The following is a 22,816-nucleotide window of genomic DNA, read 5'->3' as shown; positions in this document are numbered from 1 at the left end:
AAAGTGCTAGGATTACAGGCGTGAGCCACCATGCCCAGCCTCAAATATAAAATCTTAAAAGTGTCTTTCTGTTTTTGCCTTTCCTTGTCCTTGGGCTCTGCTTACATTAGCCAACTGTTCTGTCTCAATTCTAAGAATACACCTGATGAAATAAATGTTGGAAAGCTTCCCAGTAACCAAGGAATTTGACATAGATGGGAAATGCAGCTTAAGCATCTTAGGACTGCAACCATCCTTGTTGGTCAATATAGCATGAGACAGCTATTCTAGGCACCATGTCCCACACTGGTTGGGTCTTTTGAGGAATAGCATGGTCTAGTGAAAAGGCAGTGGATTAAGTCAGAATACTAGAGTTTTAGTCCTGGAAGAGCTGTGTGACTGAAGACAAAGCATCTAATTTCTTTAGATTTCAGTTTCCTTTTCTGTGAGATAGGGATAATAATAATACTTGGCCTGTGTAAATCAGAGTTGCTTTGATGATTAAAGTAGTAACATATGTTATACTACATAAAAGGAGCAGTGACCTAAAAATGCCTCTTCTTGAAAATGTTCAACAGCTATTCAAGTTATGCACTTATCTCTTCCTCTCTAGAATTTCAGATTGCCTAAGCTTTAACATTGAGCTGGTAAGCAGTAACATGGCTGCAATATAGATAGCCACAGGAAAAGAAAACAAGATCTGTGGTAATCACATTGATCAGTGGTCCCCAAACAGTGAGACTTGACCAGAACTCAGACCAGCAGACAGACTAAATAAATTTCCAGAGACCACACTGAGAAAGGAGGCAGGAGACTTGCCCTCTGGTTGATTTAATTGAATGGCCTAGTCATCTCAGTAGGGAACCTGGGTGTGACCATTTTCTTCAACCTGAGTCTTTTTTTTTTTTTTTTTTTCTACTCCCAAGGAGGAATCTACCTGCTTCTCCAGATGTAACAAAGATTTCATTTCTGTTCAGTGATCTGAAAAGCTCTCTCAGCACCTCAGGGAAAATAATCACCAGAAGAGTCACACTGGATTTGAATCCCAGCTCTATTTCCTGGTTCTAGTCCTTGGATAAGTTATATTTTCTTCCTTATTTATTTATTTTTAAGAGACCTGATCTCACTGTGTTGCCCAGATTGGCCTCAAACTCCTGGGCTCAAGCAGTCCTCCCACCTCGGCCTCCTGAGTAGCTGGGCCTGCAGGCATGCACCACTGTGCCCACCTTGGATAAGTTCTTATATATCTGTCCCTACATGCTTCCAGCAGTAAATGATAAAACCATATCTACCACCTAGCATTGTTAGCAGAATTAACTGAGAATATGTATGGAGTGCTCAATACTCCTAGTACTTCAGTGCCTTCTTCCTACTGAAGACCTTCATTGCTTATTTCAAATCACATTCCCTTGTGAAATCTATTTTAGTCCAGACTGATCTCTTCCTCCTTTGAAATTCTGTAGAATTCAATATTTTTGTTTATTCCATGTATATTTATTTCATCTAGGCCTTAATATATCACAAATTTCCTGCAATCTCTAGCACTGCTGAGAAAATATCAGAACAGTGCTCAATAAAGTACATGCTGATTCAGGAGGAGACAGGATCAAAGGACTGATTGCATGAGTCACTAGGGTCCATATTGTGGAGGCAGAAAATGTATCCACAGCTGGGCACAGTGGCTCATGCCTGTAATCCCAGCACTTTGGGAGGCCTTGGCAGAAGGATCGCTTGAGCTCAGGAGTTCGAGACCAGTCTGGGCAACATGGCCAAACCCCGTCTCTACAAGAAATACAAAAATGAGCCAGCCATGGTGGCGTGCACCTGTAGTCCCAGCTACTTGGGAGGCTGAGGTAGGAAGATGGCTTGAGCCTAGGAGGCGGAGGTTGCCGTGAGCTGAGATCATGCCACTGTACTGCAGCCTGGGCAACAGAGCCAGACCCTATCTCAAAAAAAAAAAAAAAAAAAATGTAGTAACATGCCAAAGGGGATTTCTAACAGGTCAATTAGCAGAAATGCTAACAAAAACTTGCAAATTCAGCCTATCGATGGATCTTTCTAATTCTCCAAAGTGATAAGATAAGTCATAAGATAAGTCTCAAGAAAGCTTTCCAGGAGACAAGCATGTTAACACAGTGCCTAGGAACCTTGCCTAGTATACCTCTGAACTTGCTGTGTCTGAATGTACATGTTCTTACTGTACAATGTGTTATACAAAGAAAACCACAGTGCCCCTTGAGCAGCTCAGGATCTTAGACATTTAAATGCTTGCTGTTCATTTTAATATCTACCCTAAAAATTCTGTAGGGTATTTTTCTCCAGATGAAGAAACAGATAAAGAAGCTAAGTGATGAGCCCCAAGCACCATGTAATCCATCCCCTCACCACGCCTGGCTCCCAGCTTACCTGTGGTCTCCTCCCAGTGTGACACAGCTGTAGCCATCCGACACAGCTCTGCTAACCACCTCAGCCAGTTCCTGGTTGGCAAGACCCACTGAGCGTGGATTCACTATCAGGTTGTTGTAGAGATCATCTTTGGGGACTGGAGTAAAACTCAAATCTCCAAAGTCTTTTAGGTGGCAGCCTGGAAGCAAATGAGGGATGACAAGATGAATTTTCTGTGCTATCTCCAACTCTTAACTAGCCTGGGCCACAATGATAATACGTGACAAAGTACACATCATAATCATTTTGTCACAGTAAAATTTAAAATGTCAAATGATTGTGGGAAGATTATCTCGATCCTATTATGAACAGTTTTGCAGATGTTGGAAACTGAAACTAAGAGATATCGATTGACTTAACCCAACAATAAAAAAATGGTTAACAATTAGACCTCAGATATCCCGGAGTGATAGAGTAGAAATAAAATATCAAAAAGAACCAACAATTTTAAAGAAAATTAAGAACCAACAATTTTAAAGGAAATTAAGTACTATTAATTTAGCAAAAAATACACAAAGAGAGTCTCATTTTTTTAAACTTTCTTTTTGTAGAAATGGGGTCTTGCTATGTTGCCCCAGCTGGTCTCAAACTTCTGACCTCAACTGATCCTCCCACCTCATCCTCCCAAAGTGCTGGGATTATGGGCATGAGCCACCTGCCTGGCCAAGAAATTCACATATTATAAACTTTTATAAATAGCCAATCTGAAACATCCTAAAAGAAATATCTAATATTTATTGATTATTTACAAGATCCCAGGCATTGTTCTAGCTGCTTAACATAAATTCTTATTTAAGACTCAGAACAGTTCTGTGAGGCAACTAAAATGTGCCTATTCAGTGGATGAGGAAACTGAAGCAAAGAGAAGTAACTGCCCAAGTTACACAGCTGTTAAGTGCCAGAATCAGGATCCAAGTCTAGGCCATCTGGCTCCAAAGTTTGTACAGGTTGAGTATCCATTATCCAAAGGCTTGGGACCAGAAGTGTTTTAGATTTTTTATTTTTATTTTTTCAGATTTTGGAATATTTGCATTATATATATATTGAGATATCTTAGGGATGGAACTCAAGTCTAAACACAAAACTTGTGTTTCATACACACTTTATACACATAGCCTGAAGGTAATTTTATATAATATTTTAAATCATCTTGTGCATGAAACAAAGTTTGTGTGCATTAAACCATCAGAAAACAAAGGTGTCACTATCACAGCCACCCATGTGGACAATATGATTGTTGGGCATCACCATCTTCCTGACTCTGAATTTGTATGCTACTGATAGGCAGTTATTTTCTTACTTTTTCACACATAAGTACTTAACAGCAGAAAATATGACATACCATTATTACAGTGTGTTCAGGGTAACTTGTAATGTCATATTGGTGCTCAAAAAGTTTCAGATTTTGGAACATTTCCGATTTTGGATTTCTGGATTAGGGACGCTCAACCTCTATCCTTTACTATGCAGTTTGTCTCCTAAGGAATTCCTCATGAGTCCAACACTTTAAGAACTAGTGCTATATTCACAGCTTTGAATATTTTCCCACCTAAGTTGGATGCTACATTTAGGATGAGGACTAAATAATCTGACTCTATCAAAAAGGGATCTGAACTATCAGAGAAAAGAACATTGACATAGATTATATTCTTAGGGTCCTGGTATTGGTGGGAAAGGGGCAGTAACAAGATAAGACATGGCATCTTAATATTTGCAGAGATCTGTGTTAAAGGTTCGGATTAAGAGCAGCATGGACTCATCATGAATTTAAATTATAATTTTGAGCTCTACCTCTTGAACCCAAACTCAATCCAAAGCCAAAATTCTGAAGAAATATAAAAATTTGAGGAGCAGTGACCATAACAAAAACCCATGAGGCCAACCAAGGAATTGCCACCGCAAGAGATATTGGAAACAAGACAGAAAACTTTATCCTATTCTTTTTTTCCTCCCCAGCACTTGTGTCACCCAGACCTATTCTTAAAGGTGAGATACACCTACAGCAAGAATTCTGTATTTATCTTTTGGTCATTACACTTTAAGAAATAGTCATATAAAAGGCCCCAACCTGGAGAAGATCCAGACAACCAGATAAAAAGGTAGCAGAGCAGGGGTAGGAGGAGAAAAATATGACAACAGGCCAAAGACATTGTGAACCAAGATAAAAATGTGAACCAAATAAAACATCTATAAAAATCTTTTATTTTTTTAAAAAAAGACAAAAAGGTATGAGTAAAGTCATTATGGACTTCACCAAATCTCAAAATATGGAGAGGATACTTTAGACTTAAGAGAATGAAAGCTTTAATTAACCTTCAAGTCAATATCAAGTCTTTCCTCTGTCTGTTGACAACACAATCCTGGACTGCACAGACTTTTTTTTTTTTTTTGAGACAGGGTCTTGTGCTATCATGCAGGCTGGAGTGCAGTGGCACAATCTCGGCTCACTGCAACCTCCACTTCCTGGATTCAAGCAATTCTCCTGCCTCAGCCTCCCAAGTAACTGGGATTGCAGGTGTGCGCCACCACGTCTGGTGAATTTGTTTTTGTATTTTTAGTAGAGACAGGGTTTCGCCATGTTGGCTAGGCTGGTCTCGAACTCCTGACCTCAAGTGATCCACCTGCCTCGGCCTCCCAAAGTGCTGGGATTACAGGCGTGAGCCACTGCACCCAGCGTGCTGTACATATCTTGAATGGACAATTCCTGGATGTTTCTACTTTCACCTCCATGTTTATCTCAGCACTCTCCTTAAATCACATCAACCATTAGGTTCTTACTAGATGTAAGACACCAGGTTATGCCTGGTGTTTTATAATATTAGGTGTACAATTATAAAAGATTTATAATCTTTATAAATTTATATTTTGGTAATTGCACTTTAAGGAATAGTCATATAAAAGGCCCCAAACTGGAGTTAAATAATATTAACTAACGTTTCAGAACTATTTGCCAAGCACTTTCATTCAATCCTCATAGGACCAAGAAGAAATACAGGGGAATTAAAGTGCTCAATCCAGTGGATAAGTCACAGAACTTTGGGACTACCCAAGTCCAATCATGCAAACCAGGATGTAGACTCAGATAAACGTGACAGAAAACAGTACTCACTTGTATTAGAAAAAAGCTGCACAAAGCCTAAAAAGGAACCTAAAGAGAATTTGGCAATCTTACAGTAACGTTCCCAGGAAGAGAGATTGAATTTCATAGAAGGATTTCAGTCGCTAATTCAGGCCACCACTCTGCTCTCATTACAGGTGCTAGAAGGGTACTAACTTCTGTCGGGGGTTCATCAGATTAATTCCCAACCTGGGTAGTGGATTCTGTCCACATTGTCCAACTCCATTTACTCCGATGCCATCTCACCAAACAGCCTTCTGGCTATTCAGTTGGTTTCCCACATGCCTTAATATGGGCAAAAGCTTCTAGACAGTGGACACTGGAAGGACTACTGCTTAACATAATTATGCATGGGCATTTTGGTTGATCCAGCATGGTTAGCATGAGTCTGTGGGTCTGAAAGCCTGATGAGCTATGCACTCAGCAACCTTGTGTTTCTGCATCCACAAAGCTAAGGGCCAGCCTCCTCTAAAGGGATTTATACCTTGAGAGGCCCTGCCTGAGTGGCCTACCTTCCTGCTCCCAACTCTGTTTTTTCTTTTTTCCCCCTAGAATATTCAGGAAGAACGAACTCAACTCTATAATTTGCACAGTTTCAGTGCCAGGTAAGGACTTGGGACAATGAGTCCTAAAGGAGTCAGGGGAAGTTCACTGAGGATCAGGGGCGTCAAAGAAGAACTCCTATGACAAATAGTTTGTACTTGCACTGTTTTGTTTTGAAATTCTCTGTAAAACTGGATAACGTGTATATCAGAGGTCCCAAACCTACTGCCCGGGTTTTACTACTGTATCCTTTCAGACTTTAATCATTTTTTTTTTCTTTTTTTTTTGGATTATTTGTAGAGACAGGGTCTCACTGTGTTTTCCAGGCTGGTCTCCAACTCCTGGGCTCAAGTAATGCTCCCATCATGGCCTTCTAAAGTGCTAGGATTACAGGTGTGAGCCACCATGCCTGGCCTAGTTATAGGCATAATACATAATATTATTTTAAGTAAGGTTATTAGAGTAAATTAACTGTCATAGCAAAATATGTTTGAGCCCAAAATATGGCTCAAACAAGTTTATTTCTTGTTTGTTTAGCATCCAGGGTAGGTATTCCAGGTCAGCAGGAGGCTTTCCTTTATGCAGTAATTCAGAGACCTGGCTTGTGGCTCCCATGCCTAGGACTTTGCCATCTGTGTGGCTAAGTCTAGGTCTCCCCAGGTTCAAGGCAGCAGGAAAGGAAGAAAGCATTGAGAAAGCACACCTCCTCTTTTCAAGACTCTGGCCTGAAAGTGGCACATTACTCCTGCTCACTTTTGGCACCGGCCAGCAAATGCAGGTCTAGCTTATGTCCAGAACAGAATGCAAATGGATTTTGGTGGACAGCTAGCAATCTATGCTACCGTGAGTACTTTTTTATTCTACTGCCATAACCTTTAAGAACAAAATATGGAAGTTGCTCTAGGATTACAAATTTATGTTAAACTATTCTAGTTAATTACAGAACTGAATCAACAAATACATGATGCCAGCCTGATGTCACCTCTTAAGAGCTTTCTCCTCTAATGCCCACTGTGCCAATATATTGGGTACTACCAATACCCAAAGGACTGGTAGAACAGAACCCTAGTTCTAGGATTATCTGAACCCTGGTTCTAGTATGTTGTAGAAAACATGAATTGTAACCCATCTGCTACAGTTTTTTTTTAAGAGGAGTGAGGAGGCTGATGGGAAGTTAACTTTTTGTAACAGCAGGATGAACTGAGTAATATTAAAGCTATTCTTTTTTTTTTTTTTTTTTTTTTTTTTGAGACAGAGTCTTGCTCTGTCGCTCAGGCTGGAGTGCAATGGCATGATCTCGGCTCACTGCAACCTCTACCTCCCTGGTTCAAGGGGTTCTGCTGCCTCAGCCTCCCCAAGTAGCTGGGATTACAGGCATGCACCACCATGCCCAGCTAATTTTTGTAGTTTTAGAAGAGACGAGGTTTCACCATGTTGGTCAGGCTGGTCTCGAACTCCTGACCTCAAGTGATCCTCCCACTTCAGCCTCCCAAAGTGCTAGGATTACAGGTGTGAGCCACCATGCCCAGCCTTAAAGCTATTTCTTTATCAGAGTGCTGTGGCAAGTTCTTCTGGTTCATAGGTCATAAGAAATGGTCTCACTGATTTTTCAAGAAGCTTAGGGTAATGATGAAAAATGCAAACATTGTAATGTGTAAGGAATATGTGTCTGGCTGTTATGCCTGTGGGAACTTTCCCTTTCTCTAACTGTGCATCAGGTCAATTCATCTGTAAGTCCAGGTCAGGTGAGACCTAGTGTTTCATTGCTGCTCTTTCTTCTAAGAGGACATTGTAGGACAAGAGGAGCCTGAAATTTCAAGGAAGTTCTCATGTCAAATAGATTTGGAACAATGTGAAAGGGTCTCATTTTTCACTTGCTGTTTATACACTGGCACAGCCTTGTTGCTTCTCTCCTGAGTGCTGGTAATAAAATACACCGAGTACTACTCTGATCTTTCAGGCCCAGATGTTACCTTTGGCCTTGATAAACCTCTCCAGGCTCTATCAGAGTGGAACAAGAACACAAGTGCATCAACAGAATGATGCAACCAGGCGGTAAGGAAGAAATCAAAACAGCCTTACCTGACCTTAGCAATATCTGTGAACAGCACTTCTATTTCAGGGCTAGTGAGTAAATCCCTGAAAGAAGCCAGAGACAGGAAATGGATAATAATTGTCTGCCTCTACACACCACACTGTGCTACACGCTCTACAGATACGTGCTCATTCTCACATCCTCTGCTGGTATCACTATCCACACATTGCAGAGGAAGAATTTCAGCAAGGCTGAATAGCTCCAACTGTTTAACAGCAACTGAATTACCCTTTGGTTAGAGCTCATATATGATTACATGATGAGTAAGGTTTTGTTTTTTTGTTTTTTTGGGTTTTTGTTTTTTTTTTGACAGCATAAGACTATCCCATTCTCCCTACTGCTGTGACCCCTGTTGCTACCAGGGCTCATAGCAAGTCAAGAGAGATGGGTTTCAAAGTGGGCTGACACACAGGAGGGTCTGCTGAGCCACAGGCAACCCATTGGCAGAATAACAGACATGGAGAAAAGCTAGGGGCCTCTTAGTGTGCAGTTTTTCCAAATTGTTTCTAAATATGAATAGGATAGAAATGTTTGTGACTTGTCAGGAATAACAAGTCAGTGAACTCAGGAGAAAAACAAAGACTGCATCCTCACTTGGTGCTGAGAGGGTACTAATGGCTTTTAAAGTTACAGACTCAAATTTTTACATGGCAGATTTAGCCCCATGCAAAAGGAATTCTTGGAAATTAATTTAAAATTAAAAAAAATTTTTTTTTTAGATGAAGTTTTGCTCTTTCACCCACGCTGGAGTGAAGTGGCGTGATCTTGGCTCACTGCAACCTCCACCCACCGGATCAAGCAATTCTCCTGCCTCAGCTTCCCGAGTAGCTGGTGTTACAGGTGCCTGCCACCACGCCCGGCTAATTTTTGCATTTTCAGTAGAGACAGGTTTCACCATGTTGGCCAGACTGGTCTGGAACTCCTGACCTCAGGTGATCCACCCACCTCGGCCTCCCAAAGTGCTAGGAATACAGGTGTGAGCCGCCGTGCCCGGCCGAATTCCTGGAATTTTAAAGGGATGTGACTGCTAATTCTTAGAACAAGCTTGTACTTGAAATACTAGCTTATTAAAAATAAAGTTGCAATGTTACTAGAAGTCTAAACTGGAGGGTGGGGAATGGGGGATGCCAGGGTTAATTCAGGCCATTTGAAGTAAGTAGAATTTCTCTTATCCATAAAATGTAATTTGGGTAATAACCTTTGAAGAGACTGTTATTTAGGTAAACTCATTGGTTATTACCAAAAAAATGCAGAGATCTGAATTTTATTTGGTGCATTTAACTCCCAAAGACTGTACAAGCTTAAGAACCTTGTCTCTTTTTTTTGAGATGGTCTTACTCTGTCACTCAGGCTGGAGTGCAGTGGCACAAACATGGCTCACTGCAGCCTCAACCTCTCAGGCTCAAGCAATTCTCACATATCAGCCTGCAGAGTAGCTGGGACTACAGGCATGCGCCACCATACCTGGCTAATTTATATTTTTTTGTAGAGACAAGGTTTCGCCATTTTACTGAGGCTGGTCTCAAACCCCTGGCCTCAGGCAATCCACCCTCTTCAGCCTCCCAAAGTGCTGGATTACAGGTGTGAGCCACCGTGCGCCCAGCCAAAGAACCATGTGTCTTGAGATATCTGTCCCAGTTCATTTCTTCAGAGTTCCAGAGGAGACAGCTCCAACCAGCCCTTGTAACATCTCCTTCCTCCCCACTCTGCTCTCATGTTGCCTCCGCGACAGGTAGGTTTTCTCAGAGGCAGTGAGAACCATGACTGAGAAAGACAGGGGCAGAGATAGTGGCACTGGGGACTCAAGGAAAGTGACTGTGGGGATCCAGGCCAGTCACTTCGGAACATATCCGTCTAACATACACTAGCGTTAACCTCAAGAGCAAATGATACAAACATGGTGTTAATAGATGCCTCTGCATGAATGTGATCCTTGAGTTTAAAAAAAAAAAAAAAAAAAATATATATATATATATGAATGCAAAATACACTTGAAAATTTAGTTCAAGATAGTAACTGAGATGATTTACAACACCAGTTATATGTTTCCTGCTAATTGGTTGTCCAGCTACATCTGTCCTTCTTGCCTAAGGAGAACAGATGCTGTCATCTTCTAAAGATAGGCTTTGGAATGTACACCCCTCTGAACCAAACTCATGTCAACCCTCTGAGCACCTGTAGACCATGATGAGCCAGCTCAGGCTTTCTCAGACAGACTGTCAGCTGATGGCACCCTAGAACCTGGTTCCAGCACAGGCAGGGGTGAAGGTAAGAGGAGGATTGCTCCGGCTTCATGAAGTCACATAACCATATCCATTCAGAACGAGACTGTTGAGCTCCTCTGAGAAGACAAGACCTGCCATTGTTAACATGTTGGCAAAACTTCAGTCTTTCCAGTAGCTAACAAGAAGAAATAGCAACAGTCCCCAGGGATAAAATACCGTTCTTTAGAGCATGTGATGTTTAAAAATTGTTTACACCTTGGTGCAGTGGCCTACACCTGTAATCCCAGCACTTTGGGAGGCTGAGGCAGGTGGATCACTTGAGGTCAGGAGTTTGAGACCAGCCTGGCCAACATGGTGAAACCCCATCTGTACTAAAAATACAAAAATTAGCTGGGCATGGTGGCACACGCCTGTAGTCCCAGCCACTTGGGTGGCTGAGGTAGGAGAATCGCTTGAACCCGGGAGGCAGAGGTTGCAGTGAGGCGAGATCGCACCACAGCACTCCAGCCAGGGCGACAAAGTGAGACCCCGTTTCAAAAAAAAAAAAAAATTGTTTACACTCTGCCTTGTTCCAGAAAGGATTTAAAGGAAGACACATCAGGCTGGCGACTACAGCTTTGCAAGTTACCAGTTCTGATGGGTAGCTCCCTGCCCCAGACCCTGGTCTAGCATCCTGGTGAGTCTGCCCAAGAAACCTCAAACCAGACAGACTGCATTCCCTACTATCTGGGCTGAAAGCACAGAATACTCAGACAGCCTCAGTTAGCCAAATGCTACACTGGATGCAAAGAAAAGAATCCCTGCCATCTGCTCCCTAACTTCCTAGGAGAGTTCAGATCTCCAGTCAGGTTCAGTTTCTAAACCTGTCCTACCTCACATAGTGGTTTCAATGAGATAACAAGGAAAGACCTGATGCATGCTAGAGATTACAGATTAGTTCAACTGGATGAGGCATCTTTGTGGTTTTTCTCCCCACCCTATTATTTGCCTTTTCCTTGAAACTGATGGTGTAACCTAAGACTTCCCAAAATCTGTAATATTGTTATGTCATTTTGATAAAACAGTTTCTGGTGAGAAGTAGCAAACAGGCTGGCCACGGTGGTTCGTGCCTGTAATCCCAGCACTTGGGGATCCAAGGCAGGAGGATTGCTTGAGGCCAGAGTTCAAGACCAGCCTGGGCAACATAGCAAGACCCCATCCCTACTAGAAAAAAAAGAAGTGGCAAACAAATGCAGGCCCACTGATTTCTCACTGGAATGGCTCTTAAAGAGTCCTGCTCTCACACATAGTTTGAATTTCCTACATTCCCTGTGAAAGAATATAAAGGCAAGGCCAAGTAAATATTAGAATACCACTTCTCTGAAATCCCTAACCACAATGACACAACCTGCGGTGACTCAACTCTTGGGTCACACAGGAAGGTGTTTTCTACTTCTTTTTCTAGGCTGTGGTTCTCTTCTCTTGGCATAGAGGAGGGAGCCAGGAAGGGTCCATTTTTCTTCCCTTCAAAGCTGAGCATTACCACATGTATTTATTCTCAATACTGGATTACAGGTGTGAGCCACTGTGCACCCAACCAAAGAACCATGTGTCTTGAGATATCTGTCCCAGTTCATTTCTTCAGAGTTTCAGAGGAGACAGCTCCAACCAGCCCTTGTAACATCTCCTTCCTCCAAGGTTTGGTCATTAATAGAGAGGGATAAGTAAATTTATTCAAAGGTTAAATTATTTAAGCCAACCACTGTAATCTCTTAGGTTCTGCCTCTGAATTGTACTATTTTGGATATTAAAATAACAATGCAGCATCTGTCTAAAGTAATTAGAGGTCAGCCTTACTTGAAGAAAGCAGTCATTATCTACTGATGTCCTGGTTTAAAAATGTACTTCAAAAAAGGGAGCAATAACTCATCATCATTACTACCTACTAGCTTTTTTTTTTTTTTGAGGAGACACGGTCTGGTTCTGTTGCCCAAGCTGGAGTGCAGTGGTGTGATCTCAGCTCACTGCAGCCTCCATCTCCCAGGCTCAAGCCATCTTCCTACCTCAGCCTCCCAAGTAGCTGGGACTACAGAAGCGCACCACCACACCCAGCTAAATTTTTTTTTTTTTTTTGGTAGAGATAGGGTTTTGCCATGCTACCCAGGCTGGTCTTGAATTCCTGGGCTTAAGTGATCCAGCCACCTTGGCCTCCCAAAGTGCTGGGGTTACAGGTGTGAGCCATGGCACCCAGCCCCTACTAACATTTAGCTTGCAAGAGTTAAAGTTTGATATATGGCAGTTATCCTTTGAGTCATACGTTTTAAAAATCTGGGAGACCAGGTGGCTTCTAAGTAGCAGATCATTTTCAGAGAAACAAAATACTGGTTTGGGAAGACTCATCAAGGGTTGTGATGTGAATGAAGTTACAGGAGAAAGCTAAGATGCTTTGCTCCCTTTTTTCCTTCAACAAAAGTATACTGTGTGCCTAGCACTCCACTAAATCCTAGGAATGCAGAAATAAGGTATGGTGCAGACTTCAGGGAGGTCACAGGCTGGTGAGATGTCAGGCAGAGAAAGTGGCAGCCCAGCCCAGTGCTAATTGCTATGAACCAGATGTGCAAAGGGTGTGGCGGGAACAGACACCCAGGAAGAGAAGGGTCAGGAGAACTTCTCAGAAGCAGCAATATCTGAGTCTGGAAGACATTAGCCAGGAATAAGAGAGGAGGAAGAAATGCTTACTGAGGAGGAGAGAATACCTTCAGCCCTATAGAACAATGCACAATTCCTCTGAACCCAGAGTGCACCTAGAGGACTGCAAAGAGATGCGGCAGGAGACAGGGCAAGGCCCAGGTCCTAAATGTGGTGGGGAACGACCGTGGTTTCTAAGCCAGGAAGACAAATCAAATCTGCATTTTGGATCTAGTGCTCAGACAGCAGTGTAGAAAATGGTCTGGAGAAGCAGAGTGCCACAGGAAGCTAAAGAAAGAAATGAGAGGGAAGTGTCCAGCAGTAGAGGGGCATGGGAAGGGAGGGAGAAGATGATAAGGTCAGTCTGGGATATGTTGACATTGATGTGTTAGAGACTATCCTGTTGAAAGCACGTGGAGACAAGTTAATGGATAATTCTAGGCAATAGTCAATGGCTGACAGTATCGCTGAAATGTCACCTCTGATGACGTATACATCGCCATAGAATATGTCATAGGACACCACAGGGATCTAGACAGAGAAATTCTGCAGACAAATGACCTAGATTCTTCTATAAATAAACTGCAAAGAAGAAAAAAAAAGAGAGAACCTACAAAGGTCTTAAAGTATAAAGCAATATGGACCTCATTTGAATTCAACTCAAACTTAAAAACAAAAAACAACAAAAGAAACCTAAAAAGTGTAACTTAATCAGGCAATGTGAACAATACTAATTAAAAATTAAGAGGCTTGGCTGGGCGCAGTGGCTCACGCCTGTAATCCCAGCACTTTCGGAGGCCGAGGCGGGCAGATCACAAGGTCAGGAGATCGAGACCATCCTGGCTAACATGGTGAAACCCTGTCTCTACTAAAAATACGAAAAATTAGCCGGGCGTGGTGGCGGGCGCCTGTAGTCCCAGCTACTCAGGAGGCTGAGGCAGGAGAATGGTGTGAACCCGGGAGGCGGAGCTTGCAGTGAGCCGAGATCATGCCACTGCACTCCAGCCTGAGCGATAGAGCGAGACTCTGCCTCAAAAAAAAAAAAAAAAAAAAAAAAAAAATTAAGAGGCTTAATTCTCCCTGTTGAAAATAAAGAAAGAGACCTCCCTTCCTCCCTTTTATTTCATAATTTCTGTGTGCTTTTCAAATTTATGTGAATCTTCATAATGACTAAATAGGCCTCTCACAAGTCTCACAACCCAGGAATGCTTCTTCAAGGACCCAGGAAGCCATCTCCTGGAGATGCAAACATTTAGGGAGATAGTGCCTCAACCTCTCAGTTCCTACAGAAGGGTAAGAGCCTAATTCCCCTGGGTACAAATGGTGGGCACCTTGCTCCAATTTGCAAAACCACCTCCTGTGTTAAGATATGAGAAGTCTGTTTCCCCTCTGGGTGGCCATAATAAAGTTAGGATACACTGTGTGTGAACAAAGGTGCTGTCCAGTCCATGAAACAAGATGTCTGATTTACTCCAAAATGGTCTGGAAGTGGTGTAAAAAACATTGCCACATATTGGTGATGATGCTAGCTTATGGATATATCAAGTCAGTTATGTTACCATCTCTACTTTCATTATGTTTGAATACTTCCATAACAAAAAGTTAAAAAGATAAGATACATGGAAGACATCTGTATACAGGTTTGCAGTTAGGAGGAAAAATAAGTATTAGAGATAAAGTTTTTGCTGGGCATAGTGGCTCATGCCTGTAATCCCAACACTTTCAGAGGCTGAGGTGGGAAAATTGCTTGAGTCTAGGAGTTTGAGATCAACCTGGGGCAGCACAGTGAGACCTCATCTCTAAAACAAAAAGAAAAAAATAAAATTAGCTAGGCATGGTGGCACAAGCCTGTGGTCCAAGCTACTTGGGACACTGAGGTGGAAGAATCACTTGAGCTCATGAGGTAGAGGCTGTAGTGAGCCAAGATTACACCACTGCACTCTGGCCTGGGTGACAGAGCAAGACCCAGTCTCAAAAAATTTAAAAAAAAAGCTTTGGGTGGCATCAGCATACAGGTGACAGTAAAGCCATGGAAGCAGACTGCCAACCAAGACAGGATAAAGCAGGAGAATCAAGGACAGAATCCTGAGAACACCGACATGTAAGAAGTAGCTAGAAAAAGAGGATGTAGGCCAGATGCAGTGGCTCACACCTGCAATCCCAACACTTCGGAAGGCCAAGGCAGGAGGATCACATGAGGCCAGGAGTTAAACACCAGCCTGGGCAACATAGTGAGACCCTGTATCTAAAAATAAATAAGTTAGCTGGTGTGATGGCATGTGCCTGTAGTTCCAGCTACTTGGGAGGCTAAAGTAGGAGGATCGTTTGAGTCTGGGAGGTGGAGGCTGTAGTGAGCTGAGATCGTACCACTGTACTCCAGCCTGGGTGACAGAGTGAGACCCTGTCTCAAAACAAAAAAAACAAACAAACAAAAAAAAGGATTTACTAGAGGAATTTGAAGAGTTGAAGCCAAGAGAGAATAGTGTTGGTTTCAATAAAGAAAGTAAGATTCGTGGTGTAAATAAGGTGAATGTTACACTGTTCATCTGTTCATTGTATTAGAAAGTAGGTCAGATACTGCAGCAATACTAGGTTTATTGCAATGATGGCCTACGAAGCCACATTATAACAAGCTGAAATGTGAAAGGGCAATGAGAAAGCCAGGAAGTTGGCTCTGAAGAAAAACAAAATAACTGGACAACAACTAGAGGGCTACCTAAGGTCAAGGGGGATGGTGGAGGGTAAGGGTTGCACAATTAATTACCGAAAGGACAGGTTAGGAGAGAAGAGCCATGACACGAGGTGAGGGGAGGGATAATGCTGGAGCAGGGACTGTCAGAGGGGAGGGGGTCTAGAGCATAGGGAGAGGGCACTGCCGAGTGTTAGTTACCCAACATTCATTCTTCCCTTTTTCCGGAAAGAAAAGGTTTTTAGCTGGGAGCATAACCTCTTAGAAAAGACTACATTCTACATGCTACATGGGCGGGGCACGGTGGCTCACAACTGTAATCCCAGCACTTTGGGAGGCCGAGGCGGGTGGATCACAAGGTCAGGAGTTCCAGACCAGACCAGCCTGGCCAAGATGGTGAAACTCCATCTCTACTAAAAATACAAAAAATTAGCTGGGCACAGTGGCAGCTGCCTGTAATCCCAGCTACTATGGAGGCTGAGGCAGAGAATTGCTTGAACCTGGGAGGCGGAGGTTGCAGTGAGCCAAGATCGCGCCACTGCACTCCAGCCTGGGCAACAGAGCGAGACTCCATCTAAAATAAATAAATAAATAAACATAAAAACTATATTTACTAACCTCGCTTGTAACTGGATGTGGTCACATGAACTAGTTCTGGACGATACGATAAGTAGAACCGTGTCCCGCAGCAACTTCTTGGGAAGGGAAGAGAACTGCCTTTGCCCCTTTCTTTGTTCATTCTTCCATCCTGCTGCTGAGGCTACAACCATCTGGCACCATTAGGCAGAGGCCTTGCCAGTAGCACCAGATAAGAATCTAGGTCTGAACTTAATGGAACAGAACCACTAAACCAGCTCTGGACTACTTTCCAAATTGTTTACTTGAGAGTCAAATGAACTATTTTTCTTCCCACTGTTAATTTTGAACCCTTACCATGGGCACTGTTATCTATGATACCCATTTCAACAGCAAAAACCGCAATTACTTTTGCACCAACCTAATACAGAACTAGACCCTCATCCTCTGACGTTCTTTGTCAATACAACTGATGTGGGGGATGACAGGGAGAAAGTTGAGAGAGCCCCTACCCGAACTGGAAAAGCATGAGCTTGAGGATCATGAGATGGCTGTGGTGGGAACTGCGGGAAGGAAGACACTGAGAATGAGGGCTCTCCAGAAGCTGGAGGTGAAGATCATGCATTTAGGATGATTTTTTAAAGATTTTTGAAACTATTTATATTTTTGTCTTACAAATGATCACTTTTAAGTGGACTTTCTGTGAGAATGTACAACTCAAAAATTTGCCAAGTATCTTATCGGATCCACACAAATCCTTAGAAAGGTTTTCTGTGTAGTCTTCATTAATGCAAGTCCTTGGGAATGTTTCACTTTTACTGTAGGATCTTGAACACATTTCACAATAATGAAGCTATAAAGTTTTTATGCAGTGCATTCATTATTAACTATAAATAACATTTCTATTAAAAAAGAAATCTGGGTAGTACAGTTTCTTCCTTTGTAGTAAGAGCCGAGAAGACTGAGAAGTTGATTGGACACTACCATCACTACCATCATCCATCTCCAGAACTCATCTTGCAAAACAAACTCTGTGCCCATTAAGCAATAATTAACTCCCCATTTCCTTCTCCCACCAAGTCCTAGTAACTGATATTCCACTTTGTTTTTATAAATTGGACTTCTCTAAAAACTTCATATAAATGGAATCATGCTGTATTTGTCCTTTTTTTTTTTTTTTGAGACGGAGTCTCGCTCTGTCGCCCAGGCTGGAGTGCAGTGGCGCGATCTCGGCTCACTGCAAGCTCCGCCTCCCGGGTTCACGCCATTCTCCTGCCTCAGCCTCCCGCGTAGCTGGGACTACAGGCGCCCGCCACCACGCCCGGCTAATTTTTTGTATTTTTTAGTAGAGACGGGGTTTCACTGTGTTAGCCAGGATGGTCTCGATCTCCTGACCTTGTGATCCGCCCGCCTCGGCCTCCCAAAGTGCTGGGATTACAGGCGTGAGCCACCGCGCCCGGCCTGTATTTGTCCTTTTGTCACTGGCTTATTTCACTTAGCATAATGTCCTCAAAGTTCACCCATATTGCAGCATATGTCAGGTTTCTTTGTTTTGTTTCTTAAGCAGATGAGGCTTTATTCTGTTGTCCATGCTGCCAGACTGGAATGCAGTGGTATGATCATAGCTCACTGCAGCCTCAACCTCCTGGGCTCAAGCAATACTCCTGCCTCAGCCTCCTGAATAGCTAGGACTATGTGCATGCACCACCACACCTGGCTAATTCCCCCCCCCCCCCCCCCCCCCGTGGAGATTGGGACTCGCTAAGTTGCCCAGGCTGGTCTCAAACTCCTGGACTCAAGCAATCCTCCTGCTTCAGCCTCCCAAAGTGCTGGGATTACAGGCATGAGCCACCCCACCCAGCCCTGCTTTTTGAAGACTGAATGACAGTCCATTATATGTATGTACCACATTTTGTTTGTCCATTCATCCATCAGTAAACACTTGGGTTGCTTCCACCTTTTGGCTATTGTTAATACTGCTGTGAACATGGGCACGCAACTACTTCAAGATCCTGCTTTCAGTCCTTTTGGGTACATACCCAGAAGTGGAATTGCGAAATCATATAGTAATTCTATTTTTAATTTTTAGAGGAGTTGCCATACCGTTTTCCATAGCAGCTCCATTTTATGTTCCTACCAACAGTGTAAAAGAGTTTCAATTTCTCCACATCTTCATCAACACTTCTTATTTTCTGTTTTGATAGTAGCCATCCTAATGGCTGAGGTGGTCAAAATTTGCTTTTTACAAATTATGAAAATGGGATAATAGCAAATGCCTAGCACAGTGTCTAGAAGATGGTAAATGTTAAGTATCAAAAAACTTTTGATAAGAGGTATTAAGTTAAATAAGAGGTATTAAGTTAAAATCTTTGCTGTCATAAATGGGAAATATATGGCTACATTGAAATTTGCCAAATCCCAATAGTGTCTATTATAGATTTCCCTCTATGCACGCACATCACTAAGTTTTTACTAAGGCATTAGCAAATTACTGATTATGTATTCACCTCCTAAAAGGAATCTGCAGCCGAGAACAGTGGTGCACATCTGTAATCCCAGCTATCCAGAAGGCTGAGGCAGGAGGCTTGCTTGAGCCCAGAAGTTTGAGGCAGTACTGTACTATGATTATGTCTGTGAATAGCCCCCACACTCCAGCCTGGGCAACATAGTGAGACCTATCTATAAAATAAAAGAATCTGCAATATAAAGGAGGCCCAGAAAATGAAAAGCTTGAACCCAAAGAAATAGGTCACTATTAGTGACATTCCAGGTGAGATTGGAGAGGGCCCTAAAGTGATGCCACTTATCAGCTCATGCCTCAGCTCCTATTCCTCTGCTACAGGTGGCCCATCCCCCAAGGGCACCGTGGCACAGATGAGGTCCAAAGCAGGTTTGGTCTTTGCTAGATCTCTAAAGGAAATATAAAGCCAATTTGCTAGACATTTACTCTTCCAAATACATATCAGAATGACTTTAGAAGTCAAAGAACCCAGAACTTTAATAACCTTAAACAAACAAGCTCATTCCAATAATTTAGCTTCCAGTCACATATGCAGACCCTAGGCAAAGACCTTTTTGTGGGAAGTGGGACAGGTGCTGTACTTTCATTTCTTCCTTGCTGTGGAAATAGACTCTTAAAAAATGTAGAGATGGGGTCTTGCTACATTGTCCAGGCTGATCTTAAACTCCTGGCCTCAAGCAATCTTCCCACCTTGGCCTCCCTAAGTGCTGGGCTGACAGGCATGAGCCAGTATGCCTTGCTAAGTGTTTAATAGAAGAGTGTGAATGGCAGAGGCAGAAGGTTTGGTGGATCATACAGCCTTACAGTCTCTTCAGAAACATCACTGATATTTGCTGTTGAGTCAACCTAGCAACCAATTCTTGTCCCAAAGATATGACACTGTTCAAAAGGCACCTCAGAGATGCCAGTTTCATCTCTTTTCAATGCCCAAAACTAGAGCTTGAAAAGATGGATATCAACAGACATGATTTGTAATGTGTCTTTACTGTATATTTCATAAAATATAAACACATAAAACTTACATAAGTATAACAGATAGTTGTAAACACCCTATAATTACTACCCAAGTCACAAAACAGATCAATATTAGCAATTCAGAAGTTTCAGATATATATATATATATATATATATATATCTCCTTACTGATCACAATTGCCTAGTTTTTTAATTATTGAGATATAATTCACATACCATAAAATTCATCCTTTTAGAATTTATAATTCAGTGCTTTCTAATATATTCAAGAAGTTGTGCAGCCATTGACACTACCTAATTCTACAACAGTTCCATCACCCTTCGGAAAGAAACCCATGCCCTTTAGCAGTCATTCCCAGCTCCTGGGAACCACTAATCTCCTTTCTGTCTTTATGGCTTTGCCTGTTCTAGACAGTTCATATAAATGGAATCATATAACATGTGGCCTTCTGTGTCTGCCTTCTTTGACTTAGCATGTTTTCTAGGTTCATCCATGTTGTAGCATAAATTAGTACTTCATTCCATTTATGACTGAATAATACTCCATTGTATGGATATGTCAAATTTTCCTCCCCTATTCAATTAATGTACATTTGAGTTTCCACATGTTGACCATTATGAATAATGCTATGAATATTTGTATATAAGTTTGTGTGTGGCCAGGTGCAGTGGCTCATGCCTATAATCCTAGCACTTTGGGAGGCCGAGGCGGGTGGATCACTTGAGGCTAGGAGTTCGAGACCAACCTGGCCAACATGGCAAAATTAAAAATACAAAAGTTAGCTGGGCATGGTGGTGCTTGCCTGTGGTCCCAGGTACTCAGAAGGCTGAGGCCGAGATTGCACCACTGCACTCCAGCCTGGGTGAAAGAGCGAGACTGTCTAAAAAAAAAAGTTTGTGTGAATATATGTTTTGAATTCTGTTAGGTATATACATAGGAATGGAATTGCTTGAGGATACAGTAACTATACATTTAACTTTGAGGATCTGCCAAACTGTTTTCCAAAGTGGCTGCACAGTTTTACATTCACACCAGTAGTGTATGACAGGTCCAATCTTTTTACAGCCTCACCAATACTTGGTATTATCTATCTTTTTTATCATAGCCATCCTAGTGGGTGTGAAATGGTATTTCATTGTAGTTTTGTGTTTTTTTTTTTTTTTTTCCTGAGACAGAGTCTCACTCTGTTGCCCAGGCTGGAGTGCAGTGGTACAATCTCTGCTCACTGCAACCTCCACCTCCTAGGTTCAAGTGATTCTCCCACCTTAGCCTCCTGAGTAGCTGGGATTACAGGAGTGTGCCACCACATCCGGCTAATTTTTGTATTTTTTAGTAGAGATGGAGTTTCACCATGTTGATCAGGCTGGTCTGAACTCCTGACCTGAAATGATCTGCCCGCCTCAGCCTCCCAAAGTACTGGGATTACAGGTGTAAGCCGCCACACCCGGCCATTGTAGTTTTAAATTTGCATTTCCGTAATGACTAATGTATTTATTGCCCATTTGTATAACTTCTTTGGAGAAGTGGCTAATTAAATCTATTGCTAATTTTTAAATTGGGTTGTCTTTTTATGGTTGTTATTTTATTTATGTTTGCCGAACACTAGAATCTTATCAGGTATATGATTTGCAAATATTTTGCCCATTCTATGGGCAGTCTTTTTACCTTTTCTCTTTTTTTTTTTGGTTTTTCATTACATTGATGAAGTCTTTCCAGTTTCTTTTTTCTTTTTTTTTTTTTGAGACGGAGTTTTGCTCTTGTTGCACAGGCTGGACTGCAATGGCACGATCTCGGCTCATCACAACCTCCGCCGCCCAGGTTCAAGCAATTCTCCTGCCTCAGCCTCCCGAGTAGCTGGGATTACAGGCGTGCACCACCATGCCCGGCTAATTTTTTTTTTGTATTTTTAGTAGAGATGGGGTTTCTCCATGTTGAGGCTGGTCTCGAACTCCTGACCTCAGGTGATCCGCCCGCCTCAGCCTCCCAAAGTGCTGGGATTACAGGCATGAGCCACCGTGCCCGGCCCCCACTTTCTTAATAGTGCTCTTTGAAACATAGATGTATTTAATTTAGATAAGTCAAGTTTAATTTTTGTCACTTATGATTTTGATGGGATATCTAAGAAACCAATACCTAACCCAAGGTCGCAAAAATCCAGTCCTATGTTCTCTAACAGTTATATGGTTTCAGCATTACATTTAGGACTTTGGTCCATTTTGAGTTAATTTTCATATATGGTGTGAGATAGGGATTTTTATTTTTTTTTTTTTAATGTGGATATCCAGTTATCCCAGCACCATTTACTGAAGACTATTCTTTCCTTACTGACTTATGTTGGTCAAATAAAGACAGCCTTGTGAATGGACAATTTTAGGAAACCATCAGACCAGTCAAATGACAATTTTCTGGGGATGGTCTATGAGGAGTATCACCTCTGTTCTCCCTTTTGCAGTAACTGCCAGCCTCCTGGTTTCAGTGTGATTGCAGGCTATCGGTTGTCCAGGCTACAGCTGATCTGGGAAAAGGCAGCATGGGAACAGGGCAAGTTAAAATGCCACAATTCTTAATGTTCTTACTGAGATTCAATGTTTTTCTTGAATAAATGCTCCCCAGATTGCTGCAAGCCTTTGGTTAATTTCCAGAGTTCTGAAAAAGCTGATTCTGATCATTTTTGCCAATGTTCTTGATATGGTTTGGCTCTGTGTTCCCACCCAAATCTCATGTTGAATTGTAATCCCCAATGTTGGAGGTCTGGCCTGGTGGGAGGTGATTGGATCATGGGGGTTGTTTCTAATGGTTCAGCACCATCTCCCTAGTGCTGTCTCATGATAGAGTTCTCATGAGATCCGGTTAAAAGTGTGTAGCACCTCCCTCTTCTCTGTCTTCCTCCTGCTCCTGCCATATAAGACGTGCTTGCTTCCCCTTCACCTTCCGCCATGATTATAATTCTCCTGGGGCCTCCCCAGAAGCAGAAGCCTGTAC

At 42.3% G+C, this 22,816-nt stretch overlaps 1 protein-coding gene and 1 long non-coding RNA gene across 2 annotated transcripts in view; one reads left to right on the top strand and one right to left on the bottom strand.

Moving 5' to 3' along the window:
* The window catches only part of ARG2 (arginase 2), a 33,984-nt gene that overhangs the window by 6,481 nt on the left and 4,687 nt on the right, over positions 1-22,816 (bottom strand). The window contains exon 3 of the mRNA XM_004055332.5: positions 2,386-2,563. Coding sequence (XP_004055380.2) covers positions 2,386-2,563 — 178 coding nt within the window. The remainder of the gene's footprint in view (positions 1-2,385; positions 2,564-22,816) is intronic.
* Positions 2,502-9,442, top strand: LOC129526790 (uncharacterized). The gene is made up of 2 exons (XR_008671536.2): positions 2,502-6,147; positions 8,900-9,442. It is a non-coding gene; the product is annotated as an uncharacterized lncRNA (long non-coding RNA).

Source organism: Gorilla gorilla, chromosome 15 (genome assembly GCF_029281585.2).
Source record: "Gorilla gorilla gorilla isolate KB3781 chromosome 15, NHGRI_mGorGor1-v2.1_pri, whole genome shotgun sequence".
Classification (NCBI taxonomy): Eukaryota; Metazoa; Chordata; class Mammalia; order Primates; family Hominidae; genus Gorilla; species Gorilla gorilla.
This window is presented reverse-complemented; position numbering and strand designations above follow the sequence as displayed.